At 42.5% G+C, this 24,858-nt stretch overlaps 1 protein-coding gene across 1 annotated transcript; it reads right to left on the reverse strand.

Moving 5' to 3' along the window:
- Positions 1-1,918: 1,918 nt before the first annotated feature.
- Positions 1,919-24,463, reverse strand: si:dkey-110c1.10 (unconventional myosin-Va). The gene is made up of 34 exons (XM_066647931.1): positions 24,437-24,463; positions 23,308-23,418; positions 21,724-21,892; positions 21,051-21,195; positions 20,095-20,251; positions 19,758-19,901; positions 19,585-19,666; positions 19,388-19,495; positions 19,180-19,292; positions 17,949-18,217; positions 17,763-17,844; positions 17,488-17,628; positions 16,312-16,437; positions 15,089-15,172; positions 14,772-14,995; positions 14,484-14,570; positions 13,367-13,687; positions 13,022-13,178; positions 12,638-12,877; positions 12,293-12,502; positions 11,544-11,637; positions 10,390-10,544; positions 9,611-9,781; positions 9,245-9,345; positions 6,966-7,083; positions 6,736-6,844; positions 5,986-6,102; positions 5,674-5,825; positions 5,315-5,422; positions 4,855-4,990; positions 4,238-4,547; positions 2,961-3,141; positions 2,781-2,861; positions 1,919-2,195 (listed from the first exon to the last, which is right to left on the reverse strand). The coding sequence occupies exons 1-34, from the start codon at positions 24,461-24,463 to the stop codon at positions 2,034-2,036; spliced, it is 4,992 nt and encodes a 1,663-aa protein (XP_066504028.1). The 3' UTR covers positions 1,919-2,033.
- Between the last annotated feature and the right edge of the window lie 395 nt (positions 24,464-24,858).

Raw genomic sequence — 24,858 nt, forward strand, 5'->3', positions numbered from 1 at the left:
ATCTTTGAGTGAGGTATTTTTTAAGCTCACTGCCTGTCCTTCCCTTATCCAATGTCAGTCTGATCGCTAATCAGTTTTAATGTGTGTGTGAGTGTGTGGCCAGCATGTGCTGTTGATCATGTGAGTGCATGACTGAGACTTTCTAAATAAGGCATCCGTGGTGTTGGGTAAGATGCATTGTGGTGCCACTCGTATCAGACACCAGTATTGCCTGTTGGTGAATATCAGCTGTCTTGTTTAAATGAAGTCCTTTAAAGACTTGCTCAATTGCTTAGATACATTTCTGTTCATGTTCTTATGAAAGTATCTTTTTATACATAATTCTCCACTTACATTCCACTGCAGACACAAAAGAGAAAATATGGAAAATATCCTCTATTCAGAACCATTCCAGTACTGTTGCCATGGCAACTTCAGATCATCCTGCCACCCGTCCAGCTAGTAGAGAAGCACAAAGCGAATGCACCCCACCCCCCACCCCATTTGTGTAACCTGATTAATACATGCCTGTTCTGTCACATCCTCTTCATTTTACAGCTACTGACCAATTAGAGCTGTAAATGTGGCCAGTCCACCATCTTGCATTCTGTGACATGTCGGAGAGCAGAGTTTAATGCAAGGTTTGTAGGAGGACGTGGTTTATCTGTGGGGGAGTGGTACTGGATCCTGCCAACATGAAGGATCTCGGCAAGCCATGAGAGACGCATTTCTAAAGGTCTAAAACAAGCCCTTTTCTTTGCTGTTGTAACTGATTATCTGAGGAACTTTCTGGCAAGTGCTGCCAGTCAAATGAAGCACAGGCATTTTTGGAGCGCTAAACATTCATAGCCCTAACTGGCTTCTTTTTAAAACTGTCATGCCATGTGCCCTTGTCTAACTTCTCTATGCATCAAAATTTAGCTCTAGTTGACAGTGGTGTATTGTTTACATTGTGGATTATCAGCACAAATTGTCTGTCATGATGGCACTGCTGTTTTTGTTTTGTTTTTGTTTTTTTGGAGTCCAAATTTGAAAACCTCATCATTTTGTTTCTGAATATTAAAAGAGGACTGTTTGGGTCAATCCTGCGATAGTTATTTTACTGAGTGATAGAGGACTAGTGAATGTTGAACAGGTTTACATATTCTTTGGAAAGACTGTTAAACAGTGATGAGTGTCTAGTTTGTAAAAGGAATGAGTACAAATTGTAGAACAAATCTGTAGCAGTAGCTTGTAGCTGCAGCAGGTAGAGGAATGAGTGGTTGAGGGGTTCTTTAACTGGAAGAATTAGTGAATGTCTGAGGTCAGGAAGAAATTAGTTTTATGAACTTAACATGAGCATGTACACAAATGATACATAAGCACATAGAAGTCACTTTCACAGCAACACACACACACACACACACACAGAGCCAAACTAAGACTCCAGACCTGTAAATAAGAAGCAGTGCATGTTGGGAAAGATCTCTCTCCTGCCAGCATGTGACATTGATGTGTTTTCCAATTGTTGTCTTTTATTTATTTTGATATTTGGGTATTATTTTCTATTTTTTTGAAAGGCTTGTGAATATATAAATATGTATTATTGATGTGTAGTGATACAGAGTAATGGCATGAGAGACTTTTTTTATACACAGATGTTTATAATTTTTGTTTTTCTAAATATGATTGTTCTTAATGGGGATGAAGGTGAAACTAATAGCATTTTTGCTGTGTTTCTACTTAAATGGATATGAATAATAAATAAATGGCTATTAAATAAATGATTTACTTAGTTTTCTTTCCCTTTGCATCCTCCTCAGTATCAGCACACATTAACATAAAATCTTATATCAATCTCACATCATAATTCTCTGTAAAATTATCATTGTAGTTTTCCCACTGTACACTGAGGTGTATCCAAACAGTGTAATTATTAATAGTTCATGATTCGTTGCCATAATATTAAAGACATATTTATGGTAGATGTTGAATGGTAAAGGTTGTACATGTACACACTAATCATGAGGATGTGGGGCTTTAAACAAGGTGCACAACAGTCATTCATTCTTCATTCATACTTTTCGGAGGAAGGAGATCTTGAGGGACTCTGGGAATTCCAGCTGCTCAACACTGAGGGGTGGGAGTGGCAGGTATGGAAAAGTAACAGGGAAGACCCTCTTAACGTCCAGTAGCAGCTGAGGAGTGTGTCCATCTGAGCGTTCCTTAAGTAATCCCTGGGAAATCCCATGAGTATATTTTTAGCAACATCATAGAGTGCATTAACTAGTTCTTCAATAAAAAGAAAGACTACATTAAGGATATTAATAAGTAATAAGTTGTTTATTCCCATTTCTAACAGTCTCTGCTCTTCTGGGAAGGCTTTAGATGAGATATTGTGACACCTCTGTTAGCATTTCATGGCATTTAGTTAGGTACTAGTGTAGGATGATTCATTCTGAATCACAAATACACATACAAGAGGTGTTAGATGGCCCTCCATCACCCAAGAGTGCAGTTCCACTGGTCCACAGCCCAATGGCTCTCTAGGCGATACTTGATCAAAAAACTGATCGTGGTGAGCTTAGGTTTCAGTGTAGCTGCTTCTATTGGCCATGGTTTTCTCTAGAGATTATTATCCTTATTATATTATTATCGTCCTAGACAGTACACATGATCACTACTGAATCTGCACATAATGGGTGCACCCAGTACAAGGGGTGACTACAAATATATAAATAGGGGGTATATTCAAGTTTTCTCTATTTTGCATAACATCAAACAATTTAAATTGGTTAAAAACCAACTTCATCCATTCTTACCTGAACCATGCGAATAAAATTGAGAGTTACTCTCTCCTCGAGATCACTTTGTGGAGTGTACTGTGTCAAAATCTTCACAATCTGCAAGACAAGGCACATTTACAGATCACTAATGCTCACGACTTCGACTCCACATCAGTACTTACTTCGTTTTGTCAGTATTCAGGGAAGGTTCTCCACCTGCTGGCCGGACAGCGCATTGCAGGTTTGAACTATAACTCGTCCATCGGCCTCTTTGTCGGTCTTTTTGCTCATTTGCAGTAGCTGGGCAGCCTGGATAAGGGGTTCCAGATTAGCCGCAGCAGCTCCTGTCCACAGACATCGGCTCCTCAGCCACTCCTCCAGCAGGCTCACATTATATCTACGAAAACATTAACACAATGTGTTCCTCTAAAGTTTCTGAACCCATGCGCATCCAAATTTCTTCTGAAATGAATAATAACTATGGGTCCCTTCGCAGCAGTAATAGCTCTTACTCTTCTAGGAAGACTTCACTACTTCACTATTAATATTTGGGGAAAATATTGGGAACTGCAAGGGGGGGGGATGACTACTGACCAATTAAATGTTTACAGAGAAGGTTATCGACCAATAACGGTAGCTTTACAGTCAGACCGTCCAATCAGAAGACTTTAGGCTACTAACACCACGCCCCCTTCTCACTCAAGCGAACCAATCGGAGTAGGGGAGGGCGGGACTAGTTTGTGAACGAAACGCTTCTCGAAATTCTGTGTAAATTCTAGAAAAACAAAATCCCGGACGTTTGTGAAATTCCGCCCGGATATTTTCTAAGTCTAAAAAAGAGGACATGTCCGGGTAAAAGAGGACGTCTGGTCACCCTAGCAGCCACACTCTATTGGGATCTGATGGTATTGAGTCATGAGCTCATAACCCTTGAACATAACCCTAACACTAACTGCTCCAACTCATCCCAAAGATATTGGATGAAGATACACAATTCCTTTAAATACAATTCCACTGCTCTACAGCCCAGTGTTATGGGCTCTGAACTCCTCTAACTGACGCTTTGCACTAAGCACAGTGATCTTAAGCTCATGTGCAGCAGCTCCAGAGTGTGATTTCCTGCTTTTCTGTAAAGATTATTGTAGTTCTTTTTTTCTGGTTTTATCATAATTTCAAATTGTCAAATAAGGCTATTAGGGAACATTGTGAACAAAGTATTCAAAGCAACAGATGGACTAAAGTCTACAAAGTGCTCCTGTATGGCTAGTTGGGCTGAGAGAAGGTACAATGAGTGTAGATACAAAGATGCATAGTGGTCATCATGAAGTTATAGTTGATCAGTGCATACAGTTGATCAATGTATATAAAGTAAGCAAAGTATAACATTTCTGATACATCTAGGCCACTAATGGCTAATGCTCCTTTCGTTTTTAGCTTGTGTCATTTATATTCCAGACTCCCAGCACCAGCACGGTAGTGTGTTGTGTTCTGACCGGATCTGAAGGCCACGGCTCCAGCAGCACATGTCCTTTCGAAGCAGCAGGCTGTTGAGTGTACTGGCGGCCAGCAAGTGTGTGATCTGTCTGAAAGCCTGTTCCAGCAGAGCCAGGGGCAAATCCTGGCGCTCCAGAGCAGTGTACAAAGCGGTAAGTTCCCTTAGCACAGCAGCCATGCTGACCACCTCCCCAGAGCCCACAGAGCCCAGAGGCCTGGGGTCTGAACCTGCACGCTTACGAGAGCCAGCCGGCTTTACCACAGCTCCTGAAAGTCCTGGGATGGTCTCACTCTCCAACATAGCTGGAACTGGGCAGGGGAAAAAAAAAAATATATATATATATATATACATATATATACATATACATATATATACATACACACACACACAGTAGTGTCACAGGCACAGCTCACTGCTGTGTTCTTTTAACATCAAAATATTATAAATGACTTGTTTTTTTACATCTGAATTACCAATAGAGTACTCGTAGAACTCCCCTATAAAGGCAGCATAATTGCACATTAAAAAAGACCCTGTAAAGTGAATGTATACTTCACCAAACAAGCTATAACATAGGAGCTGTGTCAAGAACTGAAGCTATTATGACAGTCCTACCGATTATGGGCTGTAGGCGGCTCTCAGTGATGGAGAGCAGCTGCTGATAGGCCTGTATGCACATGTCACCAAGCGCCCTCACCTGCTCCCCCAGCTCCACCTGCAAAGGGAGCACCTCCTCAACCCCACCCACCTCCTGCATAGCCAAGAAAACAGAAATCAAAAATGTAACTGTTTACCACTGTTTGTCTCTATTACTATTGATCACTATTTAAGTAGAAAACAATATTTATGAAAGTGATTATTTTCCTTCTAACGTGCAATCTAAGATCAGGTAGAGAATCAAACTGCATTGTACTTTCTGAACGAACCAGGTAATGCTCTACAGAGTGGGTCCCCAATGTGGGGGCAGCCATTTTTTATCTGATTACAGAATAGAACACTAAACAGAATTAGTCCGACAGATGACAGCATATTTTCAAAATCTCAGATCTTGTTGATAATCATGTAAATACTCTACCTCTCCAGAAGCAAGGGCCTTTGTGGTTGAGTGCTGGGTGAGCAGGTCTTTGAGCATGTAGATGTTCTTCAGCCACAAAGCTGTCATATCCAAATCCCCACTGTGTTTCTGGAAACAAAACAGAAAATATAGTACTCACGACATCATCTCTATGGCATCACTTATCATGTCATGAACATTACAAGATGAAGCCTCCATCTGGACCCCTACTCAAGGGTTTTCTAATATTGAGTGCTCATCCTTGGCTCAGGATCCACTGAGCACCAACACAAAGCAGTTATTCTGGGATGGAAGACAATGAGAATCATTTGAGCACCGATTTTGATAGTGCAAGCATGTTTCTTAGCTCCTTTATTTACCTTTAAAGCTGTTTTGATGGATGCCAGCGTAGCGACACAGAGGCCTCGTGCTCGAGTAAGATCCCTGCTGATATCTGCTTGACGCACACACAGGAAAACCAGCCGTGCTGCCAGGCCAGGAGCCAGAGAGAGAGCTGCTTCAGCCCGAATATCTGCACAAAATATTACCCACACCTGTTGCTGCCTTATTCCAAACTTAGAGAAAGTGAGAGTAGCTGATACACTACAAAAAAATGATACTTTGCTCAGCGAAATGTTTTAGTCAATACTTCTAATACGACCCATTCTGAGATGGCTGTGCAAAAACTTTGCCTGTAATGAGGTTTTTCATGAGCCTGCTCTCGTCTTTCTTCCTACATTCCAGTAGTCCAGTCAGCACAGGACTCAGCTGTGTAGAGGGAGACACTGGATCCTGAGGTACAGGCACGCCTGTGGAGAGAATAATAACAAGGTTATGGGAAATTACTGGTCATTGAATTTCCATTTTTTCATTCTTCTCAAATCATTAAAGATCAGAGCTGGCAACTTTAGATCTAGAAAGAATCTCTCACTAAATCTCTTTAAAAATAGGTCCATGTCTAAAGCAACAGGCGCCATTAGAGCAATACAACCAAAGTGTTGTATCCCTAATAACATCTGCTTGATTCTCGCATTCAGATTCTAGTCTGAGTTTGTTAAATTAGGGCTTTGGAAGACAGCGTAGAGCTTGTAAAAGCTTGTTGACACGCTTCTGCTGCATTAAAAGTCTCTAATTGGTTGAGAAGATTTATACAAGATTTGATAACATATCTGTGAGGAGTTAACTGCATTCAGCCACAAGACCACTAGTGTAGTTACCTACTGACACTGGAGGATTAGTTCTGGATCATAAACACCACTCCAGCTCATTCTAACTGTAATGGATAGGGCTACATCACTTGTATAGCACAATAACACAGCGATTCCAGTGTCATTGTGAATGAATACTAATATCTGCAAAGCTTAGAACAGAGTGATTATTAGGAGGTTGAATGTGTTGTTGTGCGTGCTGTAAGTATGTGTGCTTAACCAAACATGGCACACCTGCATAAGCTAAAAGTTTCCTGATTGTAACTGTATGCTTCAACTCCTTCAGTTCTCTCCTGAGTCGACAGTTCTCCAGCTCCTTAACCTCCACCTGCTCCATTAGATCCTAAAAACCAAACATGCACACACACACACACACACAAAGTTTTTGGGGATGAAAGCTCTAAGTGGAGTTGCTGTTGGTCAGTACCAGCAGACAGTAAAATACAGGTAAGGATCAGGATTACTTTCAGGTCCTTGTTCACCGGAAAGACTCTAGCCTTGGACGTCTGCAGCTGCTGTGAGAGCGCAGCTTTCTCCTGCTCCCACTCAGCCCTTTGAGCCAACAGCTGCCTCTCCAAAAACCTAAAACAATGACAACAACTTTAAAGGCAAAAAAAAATTGTTTACCAAAGATTTTTATTATATTTATAACAGGCCGCGCCTGTTTCCCAGAGCGCAACGCCTACGGCCGCGCCTGTCTCCCTGAGCGCGGTGCATCCGGCCACGCCTGTCTCTCTGAGCACGGTGCCTACGGCCGCGCCTGTCTTCCTCAGCGCGGCGCCTCCGGCCGCGCCTGTCTCCATGGACGACGTCGCAGATTCTTCTGCCTCCGTGGACGTCGTCGTTAGGACCCCAGTTCCTAATCACCGCTCTGCGCCCACTCCTGACATTCAGGAGAAGCTTACAGGCCTCATGGCACGCCTGGAGCTCTCCTTGAAGGCGGCGCGCGCCTCTCCTGTCTTCATGAGAGCGACGCCCGCCTCTTCTGTTTCCATGGACGTCGTCGCAGATCCTTCTGCCTCCGTGGATGACGTCGCACATCCTCCTGACCCAGTGGACGACGTCGCAGATTCCTCTGCCTCCGTGAACGTCGTCGCACATCCCTCTGTTTCCGTGGACGTCGTCGCAGATCCTTCTGCCTCAGTGGACGTCGTCGCAGTTCCGTCTGCCTCCGTGGATGACGTCGTCGCAGTTCCGTCTGCCTCCGTGGATGACGTCGTCGCAGTTCCGTCTGCCTCCGTGGATGACGTCGTCGCAGTTCCGTCTGCCTCCGTGGACGTCGTCGCAGGGTCTCCAGTCTCCGTGAGTACGGCTTCCTCAGCCACTCCTATCTCCATGACTGTGACTTCGGCCATTTCTACTCCTGTGACTTTGGCTTCGGCCACTTTTGAACCAGTGACTTTGGCTACGGCCGTTTCTGTCCCTGACACTGTGGCTACGGCCGTTTCTTCCCCCGAGACTGTGGCTACGGCCATTTCTACCCCCGAGACTGTGGCTACAGCCGCTCCCCGTCAAACCCGTAGGACGGCCCCAAGGACTTTGGGGCCGATCCCCAGAACTGTGCCCAGGCTGGTTCCACGGACATTGGCCAGTCCTGGGCACCCACCAGTTGTATTTGTTCCTGTATCTGTCCCTGTTCTGGTTCCTGTCTCTGTCCTTGTCCCTGTGCCCGTGTCAGCCTTGGTCTCCGTTCCAGTCCCTGTCACTATATTCATCTCTATCCCTGTTAATGTCTTGGTTCCTGTTCCCCTGCCTAGTCCAGTCCAGTTTCCTGTTAGTCCTTTCCAGTCACCTGTTAAACCCTCTGTCCAGTCTATGTTTCAGTACCCTGTTTCTGCTCCCGTCTTGTCCCAAGTCCAATCACGTTTATCTCCTCCTGTTCTGTCTCAGTCCCCGTATAATTTCCAATCTAAGTTCCAGCACCCTGTCTTATCACGAGTCCCGTCTCCTCTTTCTACTTTTGTCCGATGTCCGTTTAAGTCTAGTTCCTTGTTTCCTTTTCCATACTGAGTCTTCTAGTTTCGTTTTTTTGTCTTGTTCTTCTGGCCCCCTCCTGCGCCAGCTCCTGGGGAATGTAGTTTTTCGCGCTCCAGGAGTTGCGCGTCTTGGGGGGGGGCGTCTGTCACATCTTGACACTTTCTGGTTTGTTTTCCCCTTTCTATGTGGCTCTCTCTTCGTTGTTTTCCTATCTCTGCACATGGCTTTGTTTATGTTCACTCTAGCTCCGCCTTTGTTCCGCCTCCTCATCGTTTCCCTTGTTATCCGTTTCAGCTGTTTCTTGTTAAGTTCATGTATTTAAGCCCTCTTCCCTCACTTCCTGGTATCGGTCATTTTGAGTTTGAGTTTGTTTGGTTGTTTGTTCATGGGTTTGTTCATTTGTTTCATTGTGTTGTCGTTTGGTCTCTACTCATCATACCACCGTGTCACACACTTGCGTCCATACGTGTGCGTGCTCGAGAGAATCCCAATTCATTTCAGATTATACAGAAGCAGAAAATAACGTTGCATTTCTCTCTCCAATAATCTCCCTTGGACTCCTCCAGCTGTAATCAGGCAGATGGCATTTGTGTGTCTTTGGGAGTGAATTTGAAAGAATGGCTGATGGTATGGTCTGAATTGCTTAAATATACCTAGCTTACACTTGTTTGTTTCTCCAAAATGATCTACTCCAGCTTTAAGTATTTAGATAAACCACACGAGAAAGGATATTCGAAACATTCAAGAAATGGAAGGAAGTACTGACTTGTTGGCCACTCGGACAGCATCATAGGCGTGTCGGAGGTCTTCTCCCTCCATCTTCTCTGCTGTGATTTTTGGTACACCCAAGTCCTCCATTAACACATTCTGCGCAAAACAATAAAGCAGAGTACAACAGATTTATCAAGTTAAGACTCCCCCATACTGAGAGGGTAAAACCAGAACATGCTTCCTGTGAGGCAGCCACTTCTATTTTCAGAACACCAGTGCACATGTAGGTTGCCCAGATGTAACAGACACCCTCAGTGACTAGCATGACAATACTTGATTAAGGTAAATAGGGGCCATCCTACAAACCCAGAGAAAGTGAGGACCAGGTATTATAAAGCTTATTATAAACCTTCAGTCTCACCAGTGGGGGCTCAGAGCTCCAGGGTCTCCTGTCAAAGGGAGAGGTCACACTGATCCTCCTGCCCTCTTCAGCTGAGAAGTCAGGAGGACCGTTGAAAGATGGAGTGACAGGAGAAGGAGGCTCCAGAGACACACTCTGAGTGGAGTCAGTCCGACTGTGTCCACGCCAACGCTGCGGCACACACAAACACGCAGACATATACCACATGTAACTTGGAAAACTCCTGGTCAAATGGCTTCTTTTTTTAAACTAAGCCTGATTACCTCACCTGCATAAGAGTGTTTTTGGAATACTTCATAATCTAGTCTAAAACTGCCACTCTCCCAAACATTTTTGGCTATGTTTCAGTTGTAGTTTTCAGAACGAGTGTTTGGTGTTAATCACTTATTTTTTTTAACCTAGTTTTCTTCCAGATAGTTTGCCAAATCTGTTTGCAAGCTTTCTCACAATTGATCAGGCCTAAAGAGGGAAAACTACAACATGTGACATGTAAAGCCAGCTGACTTTTAGCGAAAAATTGGTCAGAGACAATGAAATTAAAACTGACATATTAACCCCCGCTCCGGGTGACTGTCTGTGAGGAGTTTGGTGTGTTCTCCCTGTGTCCGCGTGGGTTTCCTCCGGGTGCTCCGGTTTCCTCCCACAGTCCAAAAACACATGTTGGTAGGTGGATTGGCGACTCAAAAGTGTCCATAGGTGTGAGTGAATGTGAATGTGTGAATGTGAATGAATGAATATTAACCCCATTTCTCTCTCTGATTCTTTTATTTTCTCAGTACCTCAGCTGTAGGGAGCATGCTCATATCCCTCAGGTTGTCGTATCTCTGCTCCAAACGGGTGAACTCCCTCAGTAATCCCTGATATCTCCTCCTCTCTTCTTCGAGCTCAGCCTGAACTGCTGCCCCAGCCTGGACCTCGGACTTCTGCCTGCTCTCTGAAACAAAAACAACCTGCTTTTTTAAAAAAAATCCTAACCTTACAGAAGAAGAAATTTGTGTAATTCATTTGCAACATATTCAAAGTGGTTTTGGATCATTTCTATTGGTCCATTCAACCGGAACCATCTATACAGTGTAAAGAGCAGTGTCTTTGAAGGGCGCAGCAGGTAGTGTCACAGTCTAACAGCTCCATGGACTTGGAGGTTGTGGGTTCAAGTCCTGCTCCAGGTGACTGTCTGTGAGGAGTTTGTTGTGTTCTCCCCATGTCCAAGTGGATTTCCTCCCATGGTCCAAAAACACACTTTGGTAGATGGATTGGTGACTCAAGTGTCCATAGGTGTGAGTGAACGTGTGTGTGTCGCTCTGTGAAGGACTGGCAGACCCTCCAGGTTGTGTTCCTGCCTTGCGCCCAGTGATTCCGGGTGGGCTCCAGACCCACCGTGACCCTGAACTGATAAGCGATTACAGACAATGAAAGAATGTTTTTCTTTGGACAGTGATGAAAAATGGACACAAACGTGAAAAACACGGGGCATTATGAAGCAAAATAGTACTACGATCATCAGTATTTTGTATAAAAGACTTGAAGACATGTAAGTTCACAAAGCATTTTGGATAGTAAATGATATGACCATGACCGCTGGATACCAGTCAAATGTCACATGTTATGGCCAACGCTATAAAAGGGTATAGCATCTTCCATCAAACCACAGTGAAAGAATTTGTTTGCATTTTAAACGCTGAACTCAAAGTGTGTCCTCTGCAGAAGCAACGTATTTTATTACCTCCAAGCTATTACTGCACCTAAAGTTTTATTTCGAAAAATCACTTTATTGCAGGGCTGTATTCAAAGGCTATTCAGTGACTCCTACATAATGACACCTACAACTACATATTCATAGCAGATGAAATAAACCTACACCAAACTTGCTAAAGGCTTATGCCAAAAGCAGCCAGCACAAAAAACAGGCGGTCTGCCAAACATATATTTTTACCTTCTTGTGCCTTCTCTTGCTGCCGCAAACGAGAGGTGATATCGTCCCTCTCTTTTTCCATGGAGTGTTTCTCCACTTTCAAAGCTTCCAGCTCCTACAGATTAAAGAGAAATGTCAGTGTCAGGATTATTGTCATTTCTTCTCAGCACAAATGAGTCGAACGAGGAAGAAAACATGCTGATACACATTCATGTTTGTGGAACATTAGTATATGGGAGGGGGGGAACTTTTCAGGTCAGCACCTGAAACTACGGATACTGGAAGCCTGTGCTAGCATTTCTCCAGTGGTGTTGCTATCAGTGTGTGAACAGTGGGAGAAGAGAGTTGCGTTGACAATCCAACACAATGGGCAGCACTTTGAACACATTTTATAAGTGGTTAGAAACTTATAAATAACTCATGAAAGAATAAAGTTATGTTAAAACTTCCCATTGAAAAAACAAAAGTTGGATCCAAAATGGCTGACTTCAAAACGGTCGCCATGGTCACCACCCACCTTGAAAAGTTTCCCCCCTCCCATACACTAATGTGCCACAAACAGGAAGTGAATATCACCAACCATTCCCATTTTATTAAGGTGTATCTATATAAATGGCCCACCCTGTAGATTAATGTGTCCAAGGTTATAAGTGATTGAAGTATTTTTAATTTGTAAATAACTGCCCGCAGTACGTCTGTAATGACCAATGTCATCTGACACTACACAGAGAAATCAACATGACTCTCTACAGAGATGCAGATACAGGGACCTGTGAGAGGCGCTGGATTTCCTGAGTTGCTCTCTCCTCTGATCTCCTCCACTCCTCCTCCTGTTGGGCAGTGACAGAAGGTGCACTGTGGCTCTGGTCCAGTAGCTGTCTCTGCACTTTGAGAAGAGCTGAGCGGAGCTGCTCCACCTCAGCGCTGTGAGAATCCCGTTCCGCATGCAGAATGTCCCGCAGAGATGCACACTCTTTGGCCTGAGACATGGGTAGGTAGACACACACACACACATGCAAACACACACAAAGCTTACTTTTCTCCTTATTTAATCTTATCTGACATCATGGTACTCTCTCCTGCCCACCAACAACCCCACTCTCAATTTCCTTCACCTGCTGGTCAGCACGGAGCTGCAGCTGAATGAGTTTCACCTCCATGCCCTTGTTGAGCTCTCTGTACCTCTCCACAGATCGAGCCTCAGCCTTGAGTGTGCGCAGCTCTCTCCTGGCTGCTCTCCTGCGCACACAGCACTGCAGCAGCACAACCGCAGCCCTCACACGTCTGAACCAGCGGCAGGTTAGCCAGCACCGCACACATGCCTGCAGGCGCACTGCCGCTCGCTCCTGCAGCAGCTGCACACAACCAGTGCCATCAGTTTCACATTTATTCCAGTGGAGTGAAAATTTCCAGTCACATATCAGATATATCAGGCTAGTTTTAAAATAAATGCCTTATGAAATAAACTGGGGAGAGAAGGAATGACCACCAGTCTTTACCAGACGGTATGTGCGGCGGGCCTGCATCCCCCTAGCAAAGGCCTGAATTGTAATGGTGGCCTGTCGAATGGCCAGATACGTCTGCCGAACCAACACCATACGATAAGTCTTCTGGATTACCACAGCAGCACGTGTGTACCGCAGGGTCCAGGCCAACCTTATAATGAGAGCAAACAATCAGAAACAGTCTGGGGTGAAAACAATAGAATTTGTGTCACCTCCATAACTCAGCACAGGGTCATGAGAACAGTTGGCAATACTCAATACTTTGCCATAGGGCTGGGAGATGAATTCAGGTTCAGACCAAATTTTCAAGCCTGATAAAAATCTCTTGCAGCTGGTCACCTGCGGGCCAGTGCTCCCCGGGAGTATCTCTGCAGGGTAATAGTGGATGAGCGCAGATGGAGGTAGCGTCTGCGTTGGATCCATCCTCTGACCTGGCTCTGGATCAGAACACCAGCCTCCCACAACCTCTCTGCCCTCAGCTTCTCCAGAATAGCCACCTGCCCTGCCCGGAAGAACACTTTTGTCTTGCCAAAGCAGTACTGCTCAGGGTCTGGGATGAGGCCTGAGATTGCCCTCTGACAAGTCACGCGCAGACCATCCTGAGTGGCCAAGCTACGAAGGAGAACTCTGTAGCGGCCGTAGAACTCTTCATACGTCCACCTGAAGGACACAGGACAAAATTATTCAGCTTTTAATGGCCTATATTCTATATCTGTTTTGTATTTTATTTGTAGTCCAGTTATAATGTTGCATATATGGTTGCTAGAAAACAGCTATCTCCATTGTTGGAGATGTTAATTTACTGCATCACTTGGATACAGCAGCTGTCCTTCACGTTCTTTAAAAACTTCCAGATGAATGGACCAATAAAATCATTTTACACTGACTTCCACTGAAAGTTAAGAAAGTTGTTCCCTTCTCCTATAAAGTACATTTTTTGAGATACATCTTTTCTCAGGGCAGTAATGATATATCAAGATATATATAATGTATATATTGTATCAAGTTGTATTGACGCGTTTGCAAAGCTGTTACTGCCTCACCCACTTAAGACTAAATGACCATTAATTAATTCATTCATTCAAATCATATCTGTAACCGCTTATCCAGTTCAGGATCGCGGTGGGTGCAGAGCCTACCTGGAATCATTGAGCGCAAGGCGGGAATACACCCTGAAGGGGGCGCCAGTCCTTCACAGGGCAACACACACACACATTTACTCACACACTCACACCTACGGGCACCAGAGCACCCGGAGGAAACCCATGTGGACACAGGGAGAACACACCAACTCTTCACAGACAGTCACCCGGAGCGGGAATCAAACCCACAATCTCCAGGTCCCTGGAGCTGTGTGACTAAATGACCAGTTATTACTAAATGTCTTTATAGTCAATATCAGAACCATGATAAAGTCACAATATAAGGAGTTAGATATGAAGGATGTTGACATTGCCTGGATGGGTAACCTGCAGCACTGATGCGAATAGTCTCCAACACACCACAAGCTCGCAACTGCTGCACTGCTCTCTTAGGATCAAACCTGAGAGAGAGAGAGAGAGAGAGAGAGAGAGAGAGAGAGAGAGAGAGAGAGAGAGAGAGAGAGAGAGAGAGAGAGAGAGAGAGAGAGAGAGAGAGAGAGAGAGAGAGAGAGGCAAGTTACAAAAACATTAAGCACAAAAATCCTGAAATCCAGAGACCCTCACTCACACGCTCACACTCAAACGCACACACACACACTCACTCAAATGCCTGTTTGGAGTCATTGGGTTTGATGCAGCGAACATAATGAGGAGTTGTGCTGTTGAGAGTGTCCATCAAGAGCTGCAGAGATTGACGGAACTGGAAGCCCACAGTAAGTCTGTGCTCACGGTGGGCTCTTTTCCCAGAGCGCACACCCCCATTCAGAACAGAGGGACCCCCTACAGGCTGCTGCTGTTTCTGGAACAACTCTGCAACCAATTCTGACTGGAGGAAAAATAGTATTATTTGTTTGTAAGTGATTTTAAATCTGCCAGAATAGCAGACTGAATTTAAAAAAAGACAAGTCCACATCGGTACCTGACTCGCTCTCATTATATTGATGGGCTCTTCAAATATTGTGTCTCGATTCTTATCTAAAAAGCCAACACATTCATACTGGACCTGAAACAGAAGAATACAACAGCTTACACATATAGGTCATCACATGCTGCTTTTCCAAACCTCTTTTAGGGTTTTTAAGTTACCAAAATTAATTAAAAAACATTTATTCCTTCATTCTCTGTAACATTAGCAACACGACCGGATGTTCTACTCTGTAGCCCCACATAGTTCAGTTTTTGATAATATATTTTGTAACACGTCACATTTATCAGAAGAGGCATTCATTGAAGGGCAACTTGTGCCTAAATAATAATTTAATATTTCATATTTTCCAAAAACTATGTTAAAATGATCATTTAAAAAAAAAAAATAATAAAAAAACATTACATAGGCAAATATCATTTACACATTTTCTCCATTTCTCACCAGATGTAATCTCATGCCAGGTTTAGCTGATCGGCCAGGGAATGTTTGATATCCGTACTCTGATTCCTAATTTAGTGTTAGACCTACAACAACCATTGCTCTAATCGCTAACACTCAAATCATGTACATAAAACATTCAGAAAACTTGCTTCAAAACCACATTCGTGGTTTTTATTAAGTTACAAAATCTTGTCAGTGCAGTTAATGACAGTTTCCCAAAATACCTAAAAGTATTCAGTGTCTAGGAAAAATTATTAGGACCTACTATGGATTGTAAAAATGAAAATTTCACAGTGCACTACAATCTGCCACATGTTTTAGAAAACACCTGTGCTCTTAATGTTCAAAGCTTAACATCTACAGTAAAAAATGAATGAATTAATTAAATTAATTTCTGCATGGGTTTCCTCCGGGTGCTCCGGTTTCCTCCCACGGTCCAAAAGAAAAAAACACATTGGTAGGTGGATTGCCAACTCAAAAGCGTCCATAGGTGTGAGTGTGTGAGTGAACCCTGTGAAGGACTGCCACCCCCTCCTATTCCTGCCTTGCGCTCAAACATCCCAGGTAGACTCCAGACCCACCGTGACCCTGAACTTCATAAGCAGTTACAGATAATAAATAAATATAATTAAAAAAGGAAAGTTTCTATAGCTTACATGTATTTTGTTTGTTAGACACATGACTCAATCTGGGGTTTGTTGTCAAATCTGATTATTACAAAACTAATAAACTAGACTGCTAATAAAACCCAGGATTAGATTTAGGTGTCTAACCTTGTCAGCAAAGTGAAGTATAATGAAGGCTAAGTTGGACATGCGTGGCTTGCGGAAGTTGAGGCTCTTGTTCAGGTGCTGCTCGTACAGTTTCCGTGCCCAGTTCTCATCTGAGCCTTTAGGAACCTAACAGAAGAAAAGCACAAAATAGAGCAAAGGACAACATTAGAAAGGTGACTTCAGAAAGACTGCAGTATTGTGTTTTTATACAAAAGAGACACAAACTCCAAAGGCAGACTCAATTTGTCTCTATGTCTTTTCTTTAATTTTTATCATCAAACATTACCAAGAAATATTCATAAAGTTATTTTTCTTTTTACATGAGACGTATAAATCAGTTTATGCTCCACAGAGCAGTTCCCCCAAGCCAACTCTAAAATACATTTAGTAAAGAATCTCAGCCACATCCAGCCCACTAGGTGTCAATATGCCATCCCACACCACAGTTACCGCACGCAAAACAATAATGTTTATTTAAGGTGACCAGATCTGAGATGGTGAAAAAGAGAACACGTCTCGGATGAGCTCTCGCGAGAACTTACATTTACATTTCGTCATAGCTGCTCAAGATGAGGGTAGGTACATGAGCTTTGCCTGACGTAAACAAAGACTACTGACGTGCAGACTGACAAATTAAATGTTTACAGAGAAGGTTATCGACCAATAACGGTAGCTCTACAGTCAGACCGTCCAATCAGAAGACTTTAGGCTACTTCACCACTCCCCCTTCTCACTCAAGCGAACCAATCGGAGTAGGGGAGGGCGGGACTAGTTTGTGAATGAAACGCTTCTCGAAGTTCTATGTAAGCTCTAGAAAAACAAAATGCCGGACGTTTGTGAAATTCCGCTCGGACATTTTTTAAGTCTAAAAAAGAGGACATGTCCGGGTAAAAGAGGACGTCTTGTCACCCTAGAGTTAGTTAACTTTAGCTTGACTTGCAAAACTTGGTGGCTCAGGTTATACTAGGCTACGTAGTTGCATTACGGAGGTTTAGGAGCTGCTAAATGACTGTCAATTGACTCTCGGGAAAATAACAATGCCCTTCAAATGATAGAAAGATCTTCCCTGAGGACAGGTGTCAAGGGGGAGTCAGGGGGGTGCTTATCATTTTAAGAATCAAAACAGGGCAGTAGACTCAAGACTTTAAGACTTAAGCGGACTTCAAAAGAACTTACTCTACACTCCTCATCCAGCAGGTCTAGCAGGCCAAGAGGGCCCTCTATGAGAGTAATGCAAGGCTGGTTATCACTGAACTCAATACGGTTCCAGGGCAGCTCCTCTCGCACGTACTCTTCTTGCTCCAACTGGAATACATGCTGGAAAAACAGAAAGATGTGTGATGATTTAGGCACACATCTTCGTTTTTGGATGAAAAAACATTTTGTGTGTATATATGACTGCATTTTAAATAAGCAAATTTTACTTTTCACGAAACAGTTTTTTTACTCACTCTGTTGAACTGCTGCTGAAGTTTCTCATTAGCATAGTTAATACAGAATTGCTCAAAACTGTTTCTGTCGAAGGTCTCAAATCTGATGAAGAGGAGAAGCTTTCTTAGAAATAAATCAGCAGCATGAATCAGATATTGCTCAGAAATTAAACTATACTACAGATAAAACCAACGTTCTGAGCTCACCCATAAATGTCCAGTACACCAATAAAGGTCTTGGGCTTCTCTCTCTGGGCTCGCAGAGCTGAGTTCAGCCTTTGGACAATCCAGGCAAACAGCTGCCCATAAATATGTTTAGCCAGAGCGTCCCGAGCCTCGTTAGCCTGCTGACCTGACATGGGCTTCACCAGCATCTCTCCACCTACAGCTAACCTTTGATGACAAAGCCAGTGGGCCATCTGGGGGCACTCCACCCCCATCAGCTTAGAGAAGATCACCAAGGAGCGGTCATCTCCCTGCCAACGTATATAGAGACAAACACTCAATAAAGTGTGGTATTTCAGGAATTATTTAATATTTCTCACAAAAGTGATTAGATGCAAATCACTGAACAGCAACTGATAAACATAAGTAAATATATGAGAAACAATGTTCTTGTTATATGGGTGTGAGTTACATTCCAATTCCAGGAGGCACTTCACATTTAAAAATATAATCAATATTCATTGGAGGGGACCCACAAAGTTTCTCTTTACAATAAACTTTGTTAATCAATCTTCAAGTCTCCAATATTATTTGCCCTCCGTTTTCTTCCACACTAAGAGGCGAAAGCTAGCTCCAAGACATTTGAAGCCAGCCACTGCATCTTTTCAAACTGTCTATTTACAGGTGCCAGTTTTAGTGACATCACAAAGGGATGTATGACAGGTTAACAGACAGACTCACAGTCTGTGAGCCACAGAGTGAGTTGTGAAAGAAGCAGTCAGTGAACAGAACTATTTATTAAATGCATCCACACGCCATGACGACTAAACCCCATCAGTGCAGCCCAACTGCAATGCATATGGCTTCAGTTTATTGTACAGGTCCATGAGCCATAATGCGATGGAGCCTCGTGGGCACGTGGAGTTCCACTCGCTCTGGATCAATCATTTTCGTGATCATTAATTGTTTCATGTAAAACTACATCCCCTCTTCTGAATAAACGAGTTCTTGCACAGATTCAGGGTTTAAATACTAATCACAATCTTGTCCTGATGTGTCAGAGGACTGAGTATTTATTCCATAGTATGATTTCAGCAACACACTGCATTCCTCAATTACACTGTGGTGGTGTCTGCCCCATTATATGTGCAGAGAATTATTCCAACATTGTTCTCAGAATTCTGACTTTATTCTTGGAAACTGTTTTTTTTAAAGCTGTGGCCCTAAAACTCCATTGTGTTTAAATCATCTGCAACAGTAGACCTATACATACGCTGATGTAGCTGCGGTCACCACCCCTGCCACTGGCTTGAATATTCACATTGCCAAGATGCAAGACAGCTGCCAGTATCTGAAAGAGGTCCATCTGCTGGTCAGGATGGACACCTACAAAAAATACATTTATAAATAAATTTCTTCCTGGTACTTTACATGGTATGAGGTTGCAATAGCCTGATATGTAGAAAAAAAAGGTGTCTTACCCAAAATAGTCAAAGCATTTCGAGTGTTCTCAAGCTCCATGGCACCATCTGTGCCTGGGATGTTTATGTCCATTCCTTGGTTTGTGTATTTGAAGTTTTCTGCAGTATCTACAAACAAGAGAATTGATTGATTAAAAAGTTATAAGGCAAAAACATTCAGGCAGACATTAATGTTACTACTGTGGCTATCAGCTTACTAAGTTTGAGACCCCTCATTTCTTGTAGTTCTCTGGAAGCACAAAGCTGGTAGAAGATGTGATAGTTTCTTTCATCTGGAGCCTAAGAGGGTCATCAATCAGTCATTTTGAACATTGTTACAAAAACCAAAACACATATCATCAGTGGATGTAGTTCCTTCAATTTACATCACCTGAAAAACAACTCTAGATTTCTCCAAAAGGTAAGTCCTCATATTTGCTCCAATGATATCTCCTTTGGAACCAAAGCCAATCTCAATGTATTTTCCAAATCTGCTGCTGTTATCGTTGCGAATGGTTTTAGCGTTTCCTAAAGCCTACAAGATATATTGAGAATAAATTAAGACCATATCTTATACCCAAGTAGCTGCTATTGCACAGTATTGCAGTCTTCTTTGTACTCATACTGCTTTAGCATGCAGACAGTTTCTGTTCATATTCCAATATACACTTAGTCCTATAATATATTCATCAGAAGGCGGAACAGTCTCTTCACCCATGCTTCATTACCTCCATGACAGGGTTGGATGCCAAGACTTTCTCCTCCACACTGGTCTGCTGAGCTGCTCCTCCAACCACAGCAAAGTAGCGCATGGTGAATTTTGCAGAAACAGTTTTGCCAGAGCCAGACTCACCACTAATGATAATTGACTGGTTCTTTTCCTCCCTGCATATAGAAGTACAACCAGCTGCACTCAGTTATTTTGAAGTAATATACATAAACATATGTGGTCAGAGTATCAAATATTTATAGTTATATTAACTTACATTTATAGGCTTATGTAAAATACACATGATTTTTTCCCCTTCATCTGTAAAGTTTGTTGTTTGAGAAAAAAAGGCCTTTATTTCCTACTTCTGACAACTATAGTCAGTTTTTAAAGATTACAAGGCTACTGTATCTAACTAGTATTAGTACTGGCGGTGTATACCCTTTTATTAAGCATCATGCAAACTGCCTCAGACTGTGACAGGGTGTTAAGTATGGAGAGAAAAATGAACCAAGTTGTTCCAAAAACTGTAGGAGCAATTTAAAAACCTGTAACATAATAGTCCATTTATAGATAGTGTATTATACATTCAACAAGTCTATGGAATTTAAAAACAATTTTATGTATATAGCACTTTTCACAACAAATGGCGTCACAAATCAGCTTTAGCAGGGCAGGTAAGTGAGTGCAATCTGGTGTGAGGTCAACTGGAGCTAAATGGTCCTATGCGGCCAGGCAGTGGGAGAGGGAAAAGCCAGATCAGGGCACGACCAAAGCCAAGTACCAAGTGGGCATCAGCACTGATCAAATTAGAACATTGAAAGTGTGAGAAAGAGTGAGAAAGAAGAAAAAGGAAAGCAGATTGAAGAGTTAAAGACAGTCTGGTAGATGGTCACCAGCATAACAGCAGCAAACAGAAACCCACTTTGTAGACTATGATGGTGAGCATGATCTGAACTCTTAACCACATCTGACCTGATCATGGTTCGATAGGCATCCTCAGCAAGAGAAAAGATATGAGGGTCCATATCAGCCATGTCCTGCCCACTGTAGGCATCAATCACCTCCTCGCCATAGATGGGCAGATCTTCATATGGGTTTAGAGCCACTAGCACAATGCCTTTAAGGGTTACAGACACAATGGAAGTACATAAGATTATTATTCTATTACAATCAATTTACAACTAGCGCAAGCAGCTGAGGTAGTGGCTATAGTTTGGTTACTGGCTAATGTTTACAAAAAAGGCCAATACGACAGAGCCGTGAGTAATTTTGTGTGATTTATGTGAACTTTAGCCCCTATAAAAAATAAAGAATGTATTATATTACTGACTGTTATCTACAGATAACCCACACCCCCACCCCCAATCAAAATAGAACAAAAATTCTCATCAAAATGAAATCAGAGACTTAAAAAGAGCACTTTAATAGCAATCCACAGTTTTATTTCGTTCCCTTCTAAACACAACCCAGACAGATAACTGAAGACTGATCCAGGTAATGTAACAAAACTGCAACTAACATGTAACAAAATATAAAAATGTACTTTCTGTGAAGGACATTTAGTCAGAAACATCCTATGAACTCCCCTATGGAAAATGATATACTGTGTTAAATAATATTTTTATTTGTTTTTAGCACCACCCACCGCAGTAGGTGTAGATGCTGCTGTAATGGAGGAAGCGCACACGTAGGTTATGAAGCACCGCAGGTTCATGAAGGAAGCTGAGGGCTGTCAGGTCATTTTCTCCTTCCAGAATGTCAGGGTTGCCCAGAAGGGGAAGACCACCAGGGGAACTTACAGGGTACTGAACCTCCTTAGGAGCAAAGCACACGGTTGGTTCACATATTCTGCCTGTTACAGGGGACACTAAAACATTCTTGCTTGTTCTTTGTTCAGCAGGGGGTGTTTAAAAATGCATCTTTTCAAAATGTTCAAAAGGAGATATGTGCAGTTAAAGCTTAACAGTATAAATATGGGGGATTTAAAGACCTCTACTGGTGAAAATCTGATCATTTCTAATATTGCCTCCTCACTCCTTGGCTCTTGCACTGAACAGAACTGTGGCTGTCTCATTTACAGGAACAGGCAATGAAACTGGATCTTCTGGACCCGGCTGTTTAGACAGGTGCTGTATTGTGTGATCCTTGTGGTATTTTGAAGCAAGTCACAGATATTTTTACTTAGGGAAATGATTGTAATATGTAACTTTTAATATGTAAAGACGCTCTCACCACACATCTGATTTTAAACTAAATACCTCAGGCTTGACAGGCGTGCCACCCAGAACAGTAGAGTTTCGGTGACGTAGATGGTGGACAACTCTAGGAGTTGCACAGGTTTGTTGTTTTTGGCTGCAATAATTCAATGTACAGTGGGACATCTGTGCACAAATGGCCCAAAGATCCCAAAATATCCAGAAAATTGACTAAATTTGTCAACTTTAAACGGGCACTTTGGAAAGGACCATCCGCTCACTCCGTTATCTGTAGCTCATTTCACTGGCGCTTTTCCAACAATATGGACATGTAAATAAACCAACGAAAGGTGTTCAAGAGCCTCTGTAACATGGAGGTAAACAGGGTAAGGACACTCACTTCGCCTGTTTTAGTTGATGTTAGTTAACGTTAGTTTGACTTGTTAAACTCGGTGGCTCAGATTGTACTCGGCTACGTAGCTGCATTACGGAGGTTTATAGTGTCGGGTGAATTCGAGTTCGACTTCGATCAAATTTACAAGAATAACGGTACCTCTAAATTTGAGTTTAGCTTATTGCTAGGCTATTGTCATGAATAATGTTGGTTATTTAGCTAGATACTGTCATAACAGTCAGTCATAACGGTGTTTTACCACAGCATTGTTCAGCTGTTGTCCACCAGTGACGTCACGGTTGCGTTCAAGAATTTGCGTAGCGAGCTCGGGTTTTTCCGTCAATTTAATAAAATTGTCAGTTTTAAAGCAAACTAAGCTGCTATTTTCATTTAAACTCATACTTATATATGTCAGTAACTAAAATAATGTGAAATATTTATGGAGGTCCATTAAGTGGTGCTTAGCCTTTAACCAACATTTATGCATAGCACAGCCTTAAATAATCTCATTAAAATAAGTAAAAACTACCTGAAATAGCCAGTAACTTTAGGGGGAAATGTTTGACTATACAATACAATTCTGTGTAATAAGGGCATTGTGAGTTTTGTAAATGCATGTGTGTGAGAGTGTGTGTCTCACTCTGCCATCACTGAGCAGGAGAATGAGCTGCTGATCTTCAGGCCTGTAGTCCTGCTGTAACTGTGCACACACCCACACTTCTTCAGGATCTGGCACCCACACATTAGCTCCCTTAGGACAAAGTAGTTCACATGTTCACAATCACAGTAGAGCAATAGCCCACATTACGTTACTAAACTCAACATTATTAGAGTCAGTAACACTTTCCTCTTTACACCTTTTTTTCACAAACTGAACAGCGTGTTGCAGCAGACTGAGTGTTTGTTCTATCAAAGTGATCACTGTTGCAGTCCCTCTTTGAGGCCTAAGATATTAAAGGCTGGGACATTTAGTCTCCCTCGTTCCTCATTAATTACCATCATGCAAGCCAGTGCAGGCATCAGTTAGCTTTCCTTTTTTTCTCCATGTTTGTTCAGCTGCATAGGCATTGTGTTGTTGACAGTTCAAAAAGAAGCAATACCTGGCTGCAAACGTCTTGAAGAAAACTTGTGCTTGTTTCACCCTCCCAGAGGCAGCATGAGCTAATGGATGGAATTTTCAATGACTGAACAGGGAAAAAAACTGGGTGCAAATTCATCTTCATTCATATGCTGAAGCGTTACAGGTAATAGCTACAGATTTAGATGCAGCAGGCTGTTTTTTTTTTACACTTGAACTTGAGTGGTGCTGAATTTGTATTTGATATTGTATGCAGGTCCCATAGACCTGTCGATTTAGAAGATATTTAACAAAATCAGGGTCTTGTTCTAGTCTTTCACGGACAACTAGTTGGTAAATTTCCCTTTTTGGATCTAGCATATATACAGAGCTTCCTGTATGTGTCCAGGCCAGTGACATCATTTCTCCAACATCAGCAAAATCCAAACTCCTCTGTATTAAACATTAACACCAGTCATTCATTCCCGTGCTGTCCTGTCACTCTTCATTAGCCTGGAACACTCTATAAACATGGAAGATTTGAAGTGCTCAAATGTTTTTGTCTTTGTGAAATTGATCTGGATCAACAAATTCTGCTTCCATGATTCTTGAGATTACTTCTGAGAGAATAAAGCAAGCAAAGGATCACCGAGCCATCTTTGTATTATGACAGAGACCTACACAGCATCTCCCAATACATGTAAGTTCTTACCTTAGTGTAGAGCTCAGGAGTTGCCATGTCTCCCAGACGTTCCACGTCACTTTGATAAAATAGACTTTCAAGGTTGAAGGGGCAGAGAGATTTATAATTAAAGTGTGACAAGCAGTATCTGCTCTTCTTCTGTTTCTTTCCTTCAGAGTTACTGGCCCTGTGCCCTTTGCTCTGCCACAGAAGGGAGGCATCATAACCTTAATGGCAAGTTAACGGTTAATCTTCACGTGGACAATTGGGAGGGCTTTTTAGGTTTAATCACTGCTACTGAGCAAGCATCAGTATGAGAATAATCCATTGGCATGCTATCTAAATGTGCCTTTTATTTTAGCACTGGTGACCACACACGGTTGTTACATTTTACAAAAGATATTTCAACCTCACATTATCACTTACTTTTAAACAGGAGGGTTTTGTTCCTA

The sequence above is a fragment of the Hoplias malabaricus genome, chromosome 16 (assembly GCF_029633855.1).
Source record: "Hoplias malabaricus isolate fHopMal1 chromosome 16, fHopMal1.hap1, whole genome shotgun sequence".
Lineage (NCBI taxonomy): Eukaryota > Metazoa > Chordata > Actinopteri > Characiformes > Erythrinidae > Hoplias > Hoplias malabaricus.

What these genes read in the sequence shown, in the direction of transcription:
- si:dkey-110c1.10 (XM_066647931.1), bottom strand. Translation starts at nt 24,463, where the DNA reads ATGGCAACTCCTGAGCTCTACACTAAG. An exon ending in GGTGTACTGGACATTTATGG is followed by an intron (nt 17,845 to 17,948) that starts GTGAGCTCAGAA and finishes CCTCTTCATCAG; the next exon opens with ATTTGAGACCTTCGACAGAA. An exon ending in GCTGTCCGAGTGGCCAACAA is followed by an intron (nt 7,084 to 9,244) that starts GTCAGTACTTCC and finishes TCATTGTTTTAG; the next exon opens with GTTTTTGGAGAGGCAGCTGT.